This window comes from Gordionus sp. m RMFG-2023, chromosome 3 (genome assembly GCF_954871325.1).
Source record: "Gordionus sp. m RMFG-2023 chromosome 3, tfGorSpeb1-WG-v2, whole genome shotgun sequence".
In the NCBI taxonomy this organism is placed as follows: Eukaryota; Metazoa; Nematomorpha; class Gordioida; order Chordodea; family Parachordodidae; genus Gordionus; species Gordionus sp. m RMFG-2023.
Genome location: NC_088777.1, coordinates 38,713,943 through 38,729,575, shown reverse-complemented (window position 1 = coordinate 38,729,575; position 15,633 = coordinate 38,713,943). Strand labels below are relative to the sequence as shown.

General features: G+C 23.0%; 1 protein-coding gene across 1 annotated transcript; it reads right to left on the bottom strand.

The window, feature by feature from the left end:
* Window positions 1-543: 543 nt before the first annotated feature.
* Window positions 544-4,192, bottom strand: LOC135926955 (tRNA (34-2'-O)-methyltransferase regulator WDR6-like). Its single transcript, XM_065462887.1, has 2 exons — window positions 3,965-4,192; window positions 544-2,796 (listed from the first exon to the last, which is right to left on the bottom strand). The coding sequence occupies exons 1-2, from the start codon at window positions 4,148-4,150 to the stop codon at window positions 544-546; spliced, it is 2,439 nt and encodes an 812-aa protein (XP_065318959.1). The 5' UTR covers window positions 4,151-4,192.
* Between the last annotated feature and the right edge of the window lie 11,441 nt (window positions 4,193-15,633).

Below are 15,633 nucleotides of genomic sequence, written 5' to 3'. Positions count from 1 at the left end.
GTGATATAAATCACTTTATACACTTTACTTTTTCCTGTAACTAAAACTGGCACCTAGCGTAGCTCTGTTGAACTTTCAACAATAGATAGCAAAAGTGATATAAATCACTTATTACACTTTACTTTTTCCTGTAACTAAAACTGGCAGGTATATTATTATCTTTTTTAGAAAGTAATCAAATATTCATATTTTATTTAATAACACTAATATTTTCAAATTTCGTGAAAAAATTTAAAACCCTAATAAATCTTTGCAATTTTTATCCAAACCATAGCCTTTATAATTATTTATACAATCTATTTTAAATTTATCACAGTAATTTTTCATATGAACTAAAAATTAGTTGGATTCAGAAAATAGATATTGGGAGAAATCATTAATCTACGCAAGCACAAGTTAATTAATTAAACAAGATGATTTTAATATCAATTAACAATCACTTCTACATGATTTATTGAAATATTATTTTATAATATAGAGATCACAATGTTAATATATTAAACAATATTAACGATTTGAATGTGGCAATTATATTATCATAGGCTATTTTCGAAAGCTAATCCTAAAAAGTTCTAATCCAGCACCATATATTACGATATATGGGTCATCAATATGCATCAAATCTATACCCGTAATATCACATGTACAAACATCAAATATTTTAATGATATCAAAATTTAACCCTTCATTGTCAAATGACCATATTTTACATTTTTTATCGAGAGAGATTGAAGCAATATAAACTTTCTTCAAACCGTTTTCGATAATTTTGAAACTTTTTAAATCTATTATTTTGCTTAAATGGGCGGATTTTATTGAGTTTTTAAGGATCGTGTTAATACAGCATTTGTTAATCTTTAATAAAGTCGCAAATATCGAACCGCTCTCACTCCCAGTTATCAAACAAATCTTTTCGGGATTTAAATATTCTATCACTTCGTAATTTATAATAGACTCTTGCGGTAAAAACGAATAAATTGGCATGATGTCTAATTGATCGATGACAAAAATAGTCATCATACTCCAAATTTTAATGACTCCCGTGTTGTCGATAGATATGATATAATTATTATCAATTAGTTGAATATTTTTAATTTTGGTAATGCAGTGATCATGAGCCTGCCAGGATTTATAAATGATATACTTTTTATGGAGTCTAGAATAATTTAAATTGATTAGTGTCCCATTTGATGAGCCTAAAATTAATATTACATCATAATATTCTTTTTCTAAAATATATCCATCTAGGCATGTGAGTCTAGCCCCTTGCAACTTTTTAATTAGCCTATTTAATTTGGTTTTTATGATGATTTCGTTGAATACCATCTTATTATCCTGAAAAATCATTAGGCTTTGAACACAAAATTCTGATTTTTCTCCGCAGGTAAAAAATAAATAATTAACAAAATCCGTTTTTATTCCATTATTGGGTACAATAAATAAATCGAGTATTGAATGATAATTCCCTTTTATATCAAAAATTTCATAAGCAAGGCTATCAAATATTATTACCAGTATTTTAGGCACTCCTACTAAAGGCATAATTAATATGAAAAAGGCAGAGTTTATTAGTTTTTTAATGAATTTTGCGGAATTAATGTACGTCATATCCAATCCCTTTTTTAATAACTTGGGAACATATTTTTTTAGTTCCCGGGAATGATAACTAAACATATCTTTTTTAATAAAGGCTAAAAATAAATTTGTGTCATCATCGGGTATCAAATAATCCCAAGAACGATGAGCACCCCCGCAACATACTTTAAACAATATATTATTTATTGTCGTGTTGTAACACACAAAATCTCGTCCCATAAATCCTAATAGTAAGGTGAATTTATTTTGTGTATCATCATAAACATTATTTTTGATTATGATTTTTTCAATTATTTCTATCGATTTTGAAAAGTTTTGGCTATTAAGAAATATAAATTTTTCGCCATTTTGGTAAAAATAATATTCTCTTAGAACTCCGTTTCTATCTGTGGTATATAGTATATTATTATCTTTACACAATTGTATATCACTTAAGCCTCGAGAACCGTGAATGTTTTCGATAGTTTGTAAGGGCAAATATTCGGAGAAGAAATTGCTTAATTTTAGTAAATGAAGATAACCTTTACGGTCGCCGCAAAATAATAAATCTGTCGATTCGTTTAGTTTATAGGCTATTAGTGCAGATACCCATAAATGATTGCAATGTAAATTTTGATGAATTTTCATGGCTACATTAATTTCGAGATTAATATTTCCAACATTTGATAGGTTAGCCCTTATCAGTAGTCCCGAATAACTGGATATGTAGAGAGTATTTAAACCGACCCAAAAGAGGCCAGTTAGTTTGTCTTTCTTAAATATTTCCAATCGGAACCTGTTATTAACAATAAACGATGAGTCATTTATACTAATTTCAAAAAGTTTTAGAATACCATCTTTATCCCCTAACGCGATGATAATGCGATCGTCACGTTTCGCAAGGCGTATGATCGTGCAGGAAGATAACCACGGATCGTTTTCGATAATTTTTTGAGTTATTGATTCTGTTAAAACATTATAAATAAATAAATCGCAATTATAAGTTGTTATTAATAGATTGTGGGAATCGATAAAATTGAGGTATCGAATGTTTAAACATTTTATAAATTTATCATTATCTGATAAGAATCTCGAGTCTAAATCGATTAAGCAAGATATTAGCGTTCCATTAATTGATGCAGCGTACACAAGGTTTTCTTCAACATCAAAATGCAACGCACTTAGTGCGGTATTATTTGGACTATTACATATACTATTAACCTAAATTTTATATTTAAAAAAATTTCGTTATAAATAATATGAGCATAGATAATATTTAAATCCGCTAGCGAATTTATATAATCGATAATTAATTTAATGAGAATTGATTCACTTTAGCTTATACAATATTTATTTTAGAATTGAAACAAGACTTTGACATAGCAAAAGTAATTATTATAATATGCTCAGAATTATAAATTATAATTAATTTTTGCAATTAATAATTAATTTTAAAATTAATAAAAAAATATTGATTATTATTTAAAATAATTTAAAGTGGCTTAAAGATTTTTAAATTTTCATTAATTCAATTTACATTTTCGCCATTTATTTTCACGTCGAAATCGTGATCCTGCATTTTGAAATAAAGTTTGCTACAAAGATATTAAAATTGATTTTTAAAATCAAATCAATCCTCTACGATAAATTTTAAGGTTAAAATTTAGTTTTTAGATGAATAATGCAATTCTATTATCTCCATGGCAATACCTTAAGCGAATTTGCAAGAGAGGAGAATTGTTATCATGAAAAATTCCCATCATTGTGTTATTTTTTCAAATTTTTAAATTTGAGCGAATTTTTTAAATCCAATAATACTGGAAATATACTACAGCATGTTCAAAATACTCACCCTATGAATTTCAAACAATTGTGCTGTTCTTTTGAATCATTTACAATTTATTTAAAAAATCTATAAAAAACGAATATATTTTCTTAAGTTCATAAGTTCATTTCAAAATTTTCTAAAAAACTTAGAGTAGGTTTTATACACATGTTAAAATGTATTTCCAACAAAATAATATTCTTAAAATTTAAAAACTCACTCCAAAAATTATCCAAAAATAAAGTGTACAGCTAGCAATTTAATTTTTAGAAGTGAAATTATTTTGTGAGGAAAATTTTATTATAAACAATTATCTTGTTAATATACAAAAAGAAATAAATACAATAATAACACAACATAATAATTATATAAATGGATTTTCACACTAAATAATAAAATGTATGAAAATGCAATATTTGTACTTAAAGAATTGTTTGTGTAATAATGTAATATACTTTAAGTTTATCAAAATAGATAAAATAAACATAATGTAATTTAAATTTATATTCAAATCAAAGTTCTAATTTATTTATTAATAGCATATAAAAAAGTAAAATTTGTTACCTGGCCATTTTTCCATAAAATAATCTTTCCATCTTCTCCTGCACTTAAATGAATGTCAATATTCAATATGATTGCTTTATGAATTCTAGCTTTGTGACCATATAAAATATTCCTTTTTGAGAGAGTAGAATTTTCTATATTCCATACTATAATACTACGATCTTCTGATGAGGTAACAATGGTCATTAATGCAATTTTAATATCAATATGAAATACAGCCCCATTATGAGCTTGATATTTTTCAAATTTTATCAGGTTATCAAAATTTAATACATATAAATTAATATAACCAAGTGGAGAACCAGTTAGGCATATATTATTTATTGCACAATCTGAACATGCAGAGTAGATCAATTCATTTTGGGTACTTATATCATTATAAGTATTGTCAATTACATTATTGATAATAATCCGATTATTACGTAATATAATTATGTTATCTTTTAAATAAGGGAAAAAATGTAAAATCCAATCATTAAAGGCTTCTGATCTTTTTTTAATAATTTCAATTTTTTCATCAGTAATACTTAAATTGTAAGTGTGAAGGTATCTTTGACCAATGACATATAAGAAATTACCAAAGATTTTTAATAAATATATTATTTCATTATCAAAAACTTTAATCTGAAAACAAACTTCATTGTGACGATTGAAAACTTTTAAATAACCTCCTTCCGCGATTATAATATGTTTTTTATATGTGATAACGTCATATATAATTTGGAAATTTAAAAGTTGAGCAATTTCATTTATAAACATTTAAATCTGCAAGAATCAGGGGGATTAATGCTAAATACTACCCATGGCAGTGTTGAGCCAATCCATATCGTACCGCCTTTAATATTTTTTAGTTATAATTAGGTATTTTGTCGGTAAATTTCGATAAGCTTAAAATATACATGCTCATCTTTAATCTTTTTGTATGCTCAAATATCTTAAGCTTACTGCTTAATTTACATACTAATATAAATATCATATTGCAGCTCTTTATTATCAATTAAGTTATATTACAGTAAAAGTATATTTATTTTATGTTTAAATATCTAATATTGCAGCACTTTATTGCTCAATTTACAAGTTTTTATTATCATGTTGCAGCTCTTTATTATCAATTAAGCTAAATAACAGTAAAAGTATATTTACTATATGTTTAAAAATCTTATTATATTGCAGCTCTTTATTATCAATTAAGTTAAATTACAGTAAAAGTATATTTATTTTATGTTTAAATATCTTATATTGCAGCTTTTTATTGCTCAACTTACAAGCTTTTATAAATATCATATTGCAGCTCTTTATTATCAATTAAGCTAAATAACAGTAAAAGTATATTTACTATATGTTTAAAAATCTTATTATATTACAGCTCTTTATTACTCAATTTACAAGCTTTTATGAATATTATATTGCAGATCTTCAATTTTAATTAAACCATATTGCAGTATAAAAAAAAGAGTAGCTTTATTTTATAATTCAATAATCCATAAATTTTATACTTATCTTATTATATTGCAGCTATTTATTACTCAATTTGCAAGCATTTATGAATATTATATTGTAGATCTTCAAATTCAATTAAACCATATTGCAGTATAAAAAAAAGAGTAGCCTTACTTTATAATTCAATAATCCGTAAATTTAATACTTATCTTATTATATTGCAGCTATTTATTACTCAATTTACAAGCATTTATGAATATTATATTGCAGATCTTCATTTTCAATTAAACCATATTGCAGTAAAAAAAAGGAAGAGTAGCCTTATTTTATAATTCAATATTCCATAAATCTTATTATTATATTGCAGCTATTTATTACTCAATTTACAAGCTTTTATGCATATTTTATTGCTTCAATTTCAATCAAACCATATTACCGTTAAAAAAAAGAAGCTTTACTTTAGAATTCAAAAATAAAAGGTATATTTTATTCAAAAATGCTATATAAATTATATATAATTGTAGATGCCGATTTCAAAATCTGTTATGTTCCTCAACTATTGCTATATCATCATTTATGGAGAACAGTAGCGTCGCTAGGAGGGGGCGCGCAGGGGCTCGAGCCCCCTGGAAAATTTGCATAGCCCCCTGAAGCAAAAAAAAATTTTTAATGGAATCTTAACCCCTTGAACTTAAAAATTTTTTTTGATTGCCCCTTAAAGATTTCTTTTATAATTCTATTAAGTCAAATATATATTTAATTTTATTATTTAAAATTAATAAGACTATCTATATATTTATTAAATGAATACTATTTTAAATATTAGATTAAATTAATACATATAAATTATATTTTCACTATGACAGCTAGCAATCAAATTTTGAGAATATCAATATCCCTCACTAAATATTAATTTAGCATTAACAATTGAAGCTTAATGGACTATTATTATTTAAATTATTTTATAAACCTATAAAAAATATTGTAATTAGCAGAGTTCAAAATGACTAATCAACTGTATATTTATTTTTAAATTTTATTATACCTATTCCTAAAAATATTTTCAAGGTCCAAATAAGTATAATAAAAAGTAAGTAGACATATAGTTTATAATCCTCTATTATATACAATTGTTTATAAAATGTTAGATAAAATGCCACTGCAGTTATTATATATTACAGCTAATATTAAAATGAATTTTATTAATAAATGCTTTTGATAATAAATATAGTAACAATTTGCTTTCAAGTATTAAACGCCATCTATTTACTTATAAATAATTTTAAAAATTAAACATTTTATTATTCATCCTACAATAGATATAATAAATTTGATATCTTTTTTTTTCTTTTTTACGTTAGGAAAGCTATTTTTTTCTTTTTCAAAAAACAGTTTTGAGTTAAATTTTTAATACAAGTATATTTTTGATATTTTTACAAACTACTTTGTATAATTCAATATGCACAATTATTCTTCCAAAATTTTTAGTGTTTTTATTTTATCAATTTATTCAACATAAAAAATTCTGATACTAGTTAACATCGTGAGTGTCATGGCTATTACTGCAAATTAACTAGCATCAATTATTTGTGTTGCTATATAATTTAAGATTATTACTACAACGGCTGAGAGCATATGATTGCATATTTTAGATAAACAATAATGGTCAACTGTGCAGTCGTTTATATATTATATATCATTTAAAATGGATGATAATCATTAAGAAATTTAATATCTCACAATAATTTTCTCTATTAATTATCTAGCTACCATCATGTCATCTAAAAGGAAGTGCTAACCACTTAATAGTTTTATGATTTGGATTGGTCGTTTATACTCTCTTCTTCAAGAATTGTTGATTTGGTTTAGGCCTATATAATTTTCCTTATTAGTCCATTCTATAAATGTATTAAATGGTAACAGAGAGTTATATTAGTTTGATAACAATTTGTCAATGTAAGTTGTTAAGAATTATATTATTGCATAATGTGGTTTCTAAAAACTATTATCAATTTATCACTTGAAATACTTTATACGCAAATTTTTTTTATATTAACAATCGAAAATATTTTATATTGTAATAAATAGATTTTGTATTAAAAAAAATTTATATTTAGAAATGTATTGTATTGTTTTAATTATTTATATTCCAGTTTATTTTGTATGCATAATATAATAAATGAGAATTAAAATTCAGAATAATTGTTCAGAGTTAACAAATTTAAAAAAATTATAATATATTAATATAAAACCCGGCCGACGGCCGGACAAAAGAGGGCTAAAGGCCCGCAAATTTATGGGCATGGGGAGGGAGCGAAGCCCCCATGGAATTTTTTTAGTTGAGCCCCCCGAGATTGTAAAGGCTAGCGACGCCCCTGGTGGAGAGCTTTATATAGTAAAAGTTCATAATATTAATCATAATGTTAATGACATTGGAATGCTTGAATAGTACACTAAACCCTTCCTTTTTATATTTTTTTTATCAGTATAACTTACATTTATTGTTGTTATATTTTTTGTATAATTTATTTCAATTCAAAATTATCATCTTTCATTTTGTACGTTTATATTATTGTTTCGCGCACTATTATAAAATTATTTTTTTTATTTAACCTGATATATATGTAATTAAATTCTTATAAAATACATTTTTAATATTGTCTACACAGGCATGAATAAATAAAATTATATTCGCGAATTTTCAGAAAAATTTCATAATCAATAATAATTTAATGTAACCTGCGTCTCTTCCTTTCTCTCATCAATTAATTCAAACCCTCTTACTAGCGGGAAAAATAAAAAAACTAAAAAATACTCAACAATAAATAACTTTATTTTTCAAACCATAGTCATTTCAACTAATGGCAATTTCTCAAAATCTACATATTTTATTTTTAAATTTTAGCACGTAAAATTTTTAACATTACAAACGAAAAACGCGAATCAATTTTTCTTAAACAAAAACTCCAATTAGAAATTTTTAAATAATTCCTGTTTTTAGGAGCATTTTTACTATAAGCTCTTTTTAGAGCCATCAATATTTTTAAAATATACATTCACTTTTAATATATATATATATTCATTTTTTATTTTTATATTTTGTTTACATGTCTTAAAGATAAATGAATAATAAATATCGGTAATTATGCACTTGAAATAAAAAGAAATATTCATATGTAACCATAATTATATTATATAAATATTTACGATAAAAATTTTATTAAAGGAGTTCTTAGTAAGAAAAAAAATTAACGATCCCATATCAGAAATAACAGAAAAATTTGAGTAAATCAGATATTTGAAGAAATAATAAATATAAATACCTACTATAAAAATTTTATTTATAGAGTTCCAATAAAAAAAATTAACGATCCCATTAATTATTAGAAATCTAAAGAAATTTGAGTAAATAAGATGTTTGAAGGAATAATAAGTATAAATACCTACTATAAAAATTTTATTTATATAGTTCCAATAAAAAAAATTAACGATCCCATTAATTATAAAAAATCTCAAGAAATATTTGAGTAAATAAGATATATGAAGGAATAATAAGTATAAATACCTACTATAAAAATTTTATTTATAGAGTTCCAATAAAAATAATATTAGCAATCCCATTAATTATTATAAATCTCAAGAAAAATTTGAGTAAATAAGATATTTTAATGAATAATAAGTATAAATACCTACTATAAAAATTTTATTTATAGAGTTCCAATAAAAAAAAATTAACGATCCCATTAATTATTAGAAATCTCAAGAAAAATTTGAGTAAATTAGATATTTGAAGGAATAATAAGTATATATACCTACTATAAAAATTTTATTTAGAGTTCCTAGTAAAAAAAATTAACGATCCCATGAATCATTAGAAATAACAAAAAAAATTAAAATATATGAGTAAATGTGATATTTATTGAAATAATGAATATCTATTACCCCTTTACCCTCAAATTTATTTTTATTTTCTACTCATCTACAAGTCTCATGAAATTATATTCAGAAAACGACGTAAGTAAATGGCTCCTAGTTTTACCATTCTTGGTTATTTTTTTAGAATAAATATTACAAAAAAATTAATCTATATTTTTATTATTAAGTATATAAGTTCTCTAATGCAGAGAAAAATTGTTTTAATATCATCTAATATAAATTATTTAAAAAAATATATATAATATTGAATAAATTCTATTTATTATTTCATTATAAATAAATTATATTAAATATATCAATAATATTAAAATATGCAAATATATTATAAATATATTAAATAAATTATATTAATTATGTAAATAATATTAATTATTATATTATAATAAAATCTTATAATCTTACAATTTAATACAATTATTAATTTACATACTTTTCTTTATATCTAATTTAATAATAAATATATTAAAATTAAAATTTATATTATACTATGTATTTATTAATATATATTTTTTTAAATATTATATTATTAATTTATATAAATAATTAATATTAGTGTTGTAGTTTTGTATTATTATGATACTAGCTAATAACCCGTCAAGAATGACGGGGTTGAGGGGTAATTAGTTAGTTTGTGTATTGCAACGTAACCCGTGAGCATTAAGGGTATTAGAAATATCAAAATTTAAATTTGTGATAGGAATCATATTGGGTAAAATTAAAAATAGAGATGATTCAAAATTTTTGAATTTTAAATATGGGCTAGACATTGGTCTCAAAATTTTGTTTGCAGATACAGCTATGCCTGATCAAAAAACCACGTCCCATGCAACTTTCCCAAAATTTTGACATTTATTTCTATTGTAATTTAATAATAATGTCTTAAATTTAATTTTATATTTAGAATAAAATTTAAATTTGTAATAGAAATCATATTGAATAAAGTTTAATATAGAGATGCTTGGAAATTTTTTAATTTTAAATATGGGGTACACATTGGCCTGAAATTTATTTTTGCAGACATAGCCAGGCCTGATCAAAAAACCAAATTCCAAGAAACTTTCATAAAATTTTGCCATTTATTTCTATATAACAATGTCTTAAATTTAATTTTATATTCCATTTATTTCTATTGTAATTTAATAACAATATCTTATTTTATATTTAGAATAAAATTTAAATTTGTGATATAAATCATATTGTGGAAAATTTAAAATAGATATGTTTGAAAAAATTTTAATTTTAAATATGGACCAGACGGCCTGGAATTTTTTTTCTCAAACCTGGCCAACCCATAATAATTTTGTAATTTTTTCCCAAGCCTGGAGATAGGTAAATCTCTGAAAACCATATTGTTAGGAAAATTTTCTCAAGCCCGCCAAAGACCATAATAATTTTGTTAGTTGAGAGCTGAGATAAAATATATATAAGTCATAATTCATTTAAAAATAAAATCAGAATATGAAAGTTGCATGGGCTTGGTTTTTTAATCAGGCCTGGCGATTTCTGCAAAAATAAATTTTCAGGCCAATGTCTAGCCCAAATTTAAAATTAAAAAATTTTCATGCATTTCTATTTTATATTTTACCAAATATGATTTCTATAACAAATCTAAATTTTATTCTAAATATAAAATTAAATTTAAAACATTTTTATTAAATTAAATTTAAAACATTTTTATTAATTTAAATAAAAATAAATGGCAAAATTTTATGAAAGTTGCATGGGACTTGGTTTTTTGATCAGGCCTGGCTATGTCTGCAAAAAAAGAATTTCAGGCCAATATATAACCATATTTAAAATTCAAAAATCTTAAAACTTCTCTATTTTAAATTTTATCCAATATGATTTCCATCACAAATTTATATTTGATATTTCTAATACATGCTCACGGTATACATTACAACAATTTTACCTCTTTTTCTCCTAAATTTTAATATTTATATAAAATTTATTAATAATGTATATTTAGTACCATACACACAAACTAAATAATTACCCTTCAACCCCGTCAGCTAATATGGTAATAAACGGTAAAATTTTAATAATATCAGCTATTAATTAATATATATATATAAAATTAATATTTTAAATTTAATTATATTCAAGTTGGTGCATGCTTAAAACATACGCCTTTGAAACGGGAGGTTTGTGGTTCGACTCTCGTAGAGAGCAAAAAAAATAACATTACACTATATAGTCCCCTTAAATTTTAAATACATTGGGAGGATACCAAAACGATCATGTTTTGATTATGGAGATTATATATTAGATATATTTTTACATATATATTATAAAATGTCAATCAAGAAGAATATATTTTATTTATTGGTAATTTTATCGAGAATTGATATTCAAACACTTGGTATTTTTTTTTGTTTACTTGTTTACTTTTTTACTTTTTTACTTTTTACTTTTGACTTTTGATAAATATATTATACGAGAAAAATTTACTTTTTCTTTTTTTATTGAAATGAAAAGAAAAACTTTTATGGGATGAAAATTATTTTAATTTGATGTTAATAATTTGATTCAGTCGGTGATTTTATAAACTAGAGATGTAAATTAATTGATTTTGGTTTTATATATTTTGAAAACTGAAATTTTACTTGGTTTTTATGAATAGTTATTGTAAATAGGAATTTTTTTTATTATAGTGTTGGAATTTATTATTGAAAAATAAAGAGAATTTTATCCGAATAAATTTATATAAGTAGTAAAGTATTTATAAATATAAAAATGGTGCCGTGACCAGGATACGTGAACACTTATTAGTAAAAAAAATAAGTTAGAGAAAAATATAAAAACTGAGATATTTAGAGAAAAAAATAAAACAAGAGTGTTTTATAAAAATAAATTTCAGATGTTATTAATCAAGAAAAACAATTTCTAGGACCGGGTTCCTCAAAATAATAGTGGATTCCGGATATATAAAGGTAAGAAATTTTTTTTTGTATTATAAATTACACAATGCAATTGTAAGATTTTTTGGATTAAAATTAGAAATATATAAGATAAAATTTTAAATTTTGGGTAATTATTGAAAAAATGGCTTTTTATTTTAATGATAATTATAATAAACATAATATTAATAAAATGTCAAATTTTAAGAGTAATTTTAATAAAATTTTTAATTCAAACTTTAATAAAGTGGATGTGACCAATAGTGTGGTTACAGCTTTCATTTTTTTTATATTGTATATATTATTAATTGGTTTCAGACAATTAATTAATAAAATTCAAAGAAGATCAGTGAATAATAAAATAATTAAATTAGGTGATCTAAATAGTAATAAATCTTTAGATATTTCTGAGGATATCAAAAATAGTTTATATTTAATTTTGTTAGAATTAAAAAATTTAAATAGTAAAAAAAATGTTGAAGATAAATATGAGAAATATTTAGATATTGGTGAAGTATTTAATGTTCCTTAAAATACTGACATATCGGAGGATATAAATAAAAAAATTAATTCAAAATATTTAGATACGGGGAAAGTTTTCATCAAAATATTGACATATCGGAGGATATCAATAAAAAATTAAATTCAATTGTGATTGAATTTAAAGAGAAAATTTCTGAGGTTTTAAGTAAAAAACCAGAAGAAATTTTGAAAAATAATAAAACAGATAATACTTTGAGACAAAGTACCGAGGAATCTATAATTTTAAGTGAAATTAGAGAAATGAGAGAAAATATGAAAAATTTATCCAGAGAAGTTTCCAACTTAAAAATCAAAAGTAATAATGTGATTTAAAGTTGTGAACTTTGTGGAAGAAAAGTACATATCGGTAAAAATTGTTATTCAAGAGACAGAAAAACTAATGAGAATGTGATTATAAAACCAAGTGAAAAAAATGACATAGTGTGTCATAGATGCGGTTTTGTAGGACATATAAAAAGAAATTGCATGGTGAAAGAAGCCAATTTCAAAAGTGGATTTCCACAACGAACATCGGTAGTGATAAATCCAGTGGTTCGAAGTATACAAAATCCTCAGATTATAAATGTGGATGAAATTAAAACTTACAATACAGACCATGATAGAATGTGTTTCAAATGTGAAGAAATGGGACACATTGCCCTACATTGTATTCAAAGTGTGAGTGGGTTACAGTGACTATATGATTTGAAAGAGAATCAAAAAAAATAGAAAAATCATATTTAGAGAATAATAAATATTTTGATATATTTAGTTTTATTAAAAATTTTTGAAATTTAACTCGATTAAAAAGAGTTTTAATGTAGGAAATTTTTATTGACATTTTGATGAAATAAAAAATTTTAAATTAACCAATAATCTGAATAAAAAGGATTATTGTAATCAAACAAGTGAGAAATATCCAGGAGAGATTTTTAATAAAAACATAAATGAGATTCAGAGACCTGTAAATTCTGAGATGAATTTAGGTATGAATATTAATTGTATTGAAAAAGAAATTAAAATAAATATCATTCAACCTATTAAATTGCCTAAAAATTTAATAACTGAGGGAGCAAAGGAACAGAGTTCATGTCCTCATATTAATTTAAAATTTGGTGGACAAATGGTTGAAATGTTATTTGATACCGGGGCAAGTATTTCAATAATGTCTAGTGAAAATTTTTATAAATATTGTCCGAATGGTATTGTTGAGAGACAAGTCAATATAAAATTGAGTAAAGCATAATTATAAGTGATAACATATTGTAATAAAAGTTTTATTAAAAATAATATCTGGGAAGAAAAGTATTATTTATCTTAAGCAGTAGAGAAGAATATTTTAAGTTAAGAATTATATTGTTATCAATAAAATAAAAAAAACATTGACTTTAATAAATTCATGTGAATAATACCATGTGGTATGTTATTGGAAAGTTCAATGAAATACAAACTTTTGTGTAGATTAATTTTTAAAAAAAAAATGTATTTTTTTTTAAGAGACATTGTTGTGAAACAATTAAAAAAATTTTTTAATATTATGTGATAAAGAAAAAACTCTTAAATAAAAGTTGGTGGACAATAAAGGACTTTAAACTTTGACCTAGTGAAGAATTATGTAAAATAAAGGAGTTTTAAAAAAGGATGGAATGTGATGTGAGGATATTGTTTATAGTTTTAATAGTTATAATTATAAATTAAAATTTTTTTTATCTATTGGCATATCTTCATATTTTTTTTTGTAACATAAAAAATATGATTGTGGTGGCATAATATACATATATTGTAGCTTTGTATTTTTGTTATATGACATGTCTTAATATTTTTTTTTTGTGGTTCATATTATTTTCTTAATGGATATAACGAAAATATATATATGTAATTTTAATAGTGACAATTATAAATTATTTTTTTTTATCCCTATTCGTATTCTTTTATTTTGTTTGTGGTCAATTATTTGTTTTATAATTGAACATTAAGAAAAAGAAAATAATTGTAAAGGATTGTTGAATTCAAATTTATAAGTATTATAAAACAAACAAAATATATTAATTATTATAATCCGCATGTCGAAAGAAGACAATTAAGAGTTAAAAGTCGATGATGTTCAAAGATAAGATTCGATAAATGACGAGGAAATAATCAATGTCCTTAAAGAACGATATTTATAATGGAACACGTGGCTTATGAAGGGTGGGCGTGTTGTAGTTTTGTATTATTATGATATATATTTGTACATATATATTATAAAATGTCAATCAAAAAGAATATATTTTATTTATTAGTTATTTTATCGAGAATTGATATTCAAACACTTGGTATTTTTTTTTGTTTACTTTTTTACTTTTTTACTTTTGACTTTTGATAAATATATTATACGAGAAAAATTTACTTGTTCTTTTTTTATTGAAATGAAAAGAAAAACTTTTATGGGATGAAAATTATTTTAATTTGATGTTAATAATTTGATTCAGTCGGTGATTTTATAAACTGGAGATGTAAATTAATTGATTTTTGTTTGATATATTTTGAAAACTGAAATTTTACTTGGTTTTTATGAATAGTTATTGTAAATAGGAATTTTTTTTATTATAGTGTTGGAATTTATTATTGAAAAATAAAGAGAATTTTATCCGAATAAATTTATATAAGTAGTAAAGTATTTATAAATATAAAAATTAGAATTATATATTTTTTAATATTTATATTAATAAATTTTTCATTATATTAAATTAATTTAATATTAAATAATTTACTTTAAATAGTAAAATCTGTCTAATCTGTAAAAGTTAAATTTTTTAATATTTTTAAATCTCTCGCTTCAAACTTATAGGGGTCATTTTGACAGCCATTTTAGCTTATTTGCTTTTTAAT

What these genes read in the sequence shown, in the direction of transcription:
- LOC135926955 (XM_065462887.1), bottom strand. Translation starts at nt 4,150, where the DNA reads ATGACCATTGTTACCTCATCAGAAGATCGTAGTATTATAGTATGGAAT. An exon ending in TTTTATGGAAAAATGGCCAG is followed by an intron (nt 2,797 to 3,964) that starts GTAACAAATTTT and finishes TATAAAATTTAG; the next exon opens with GTTAATAGTATATGTAATAG.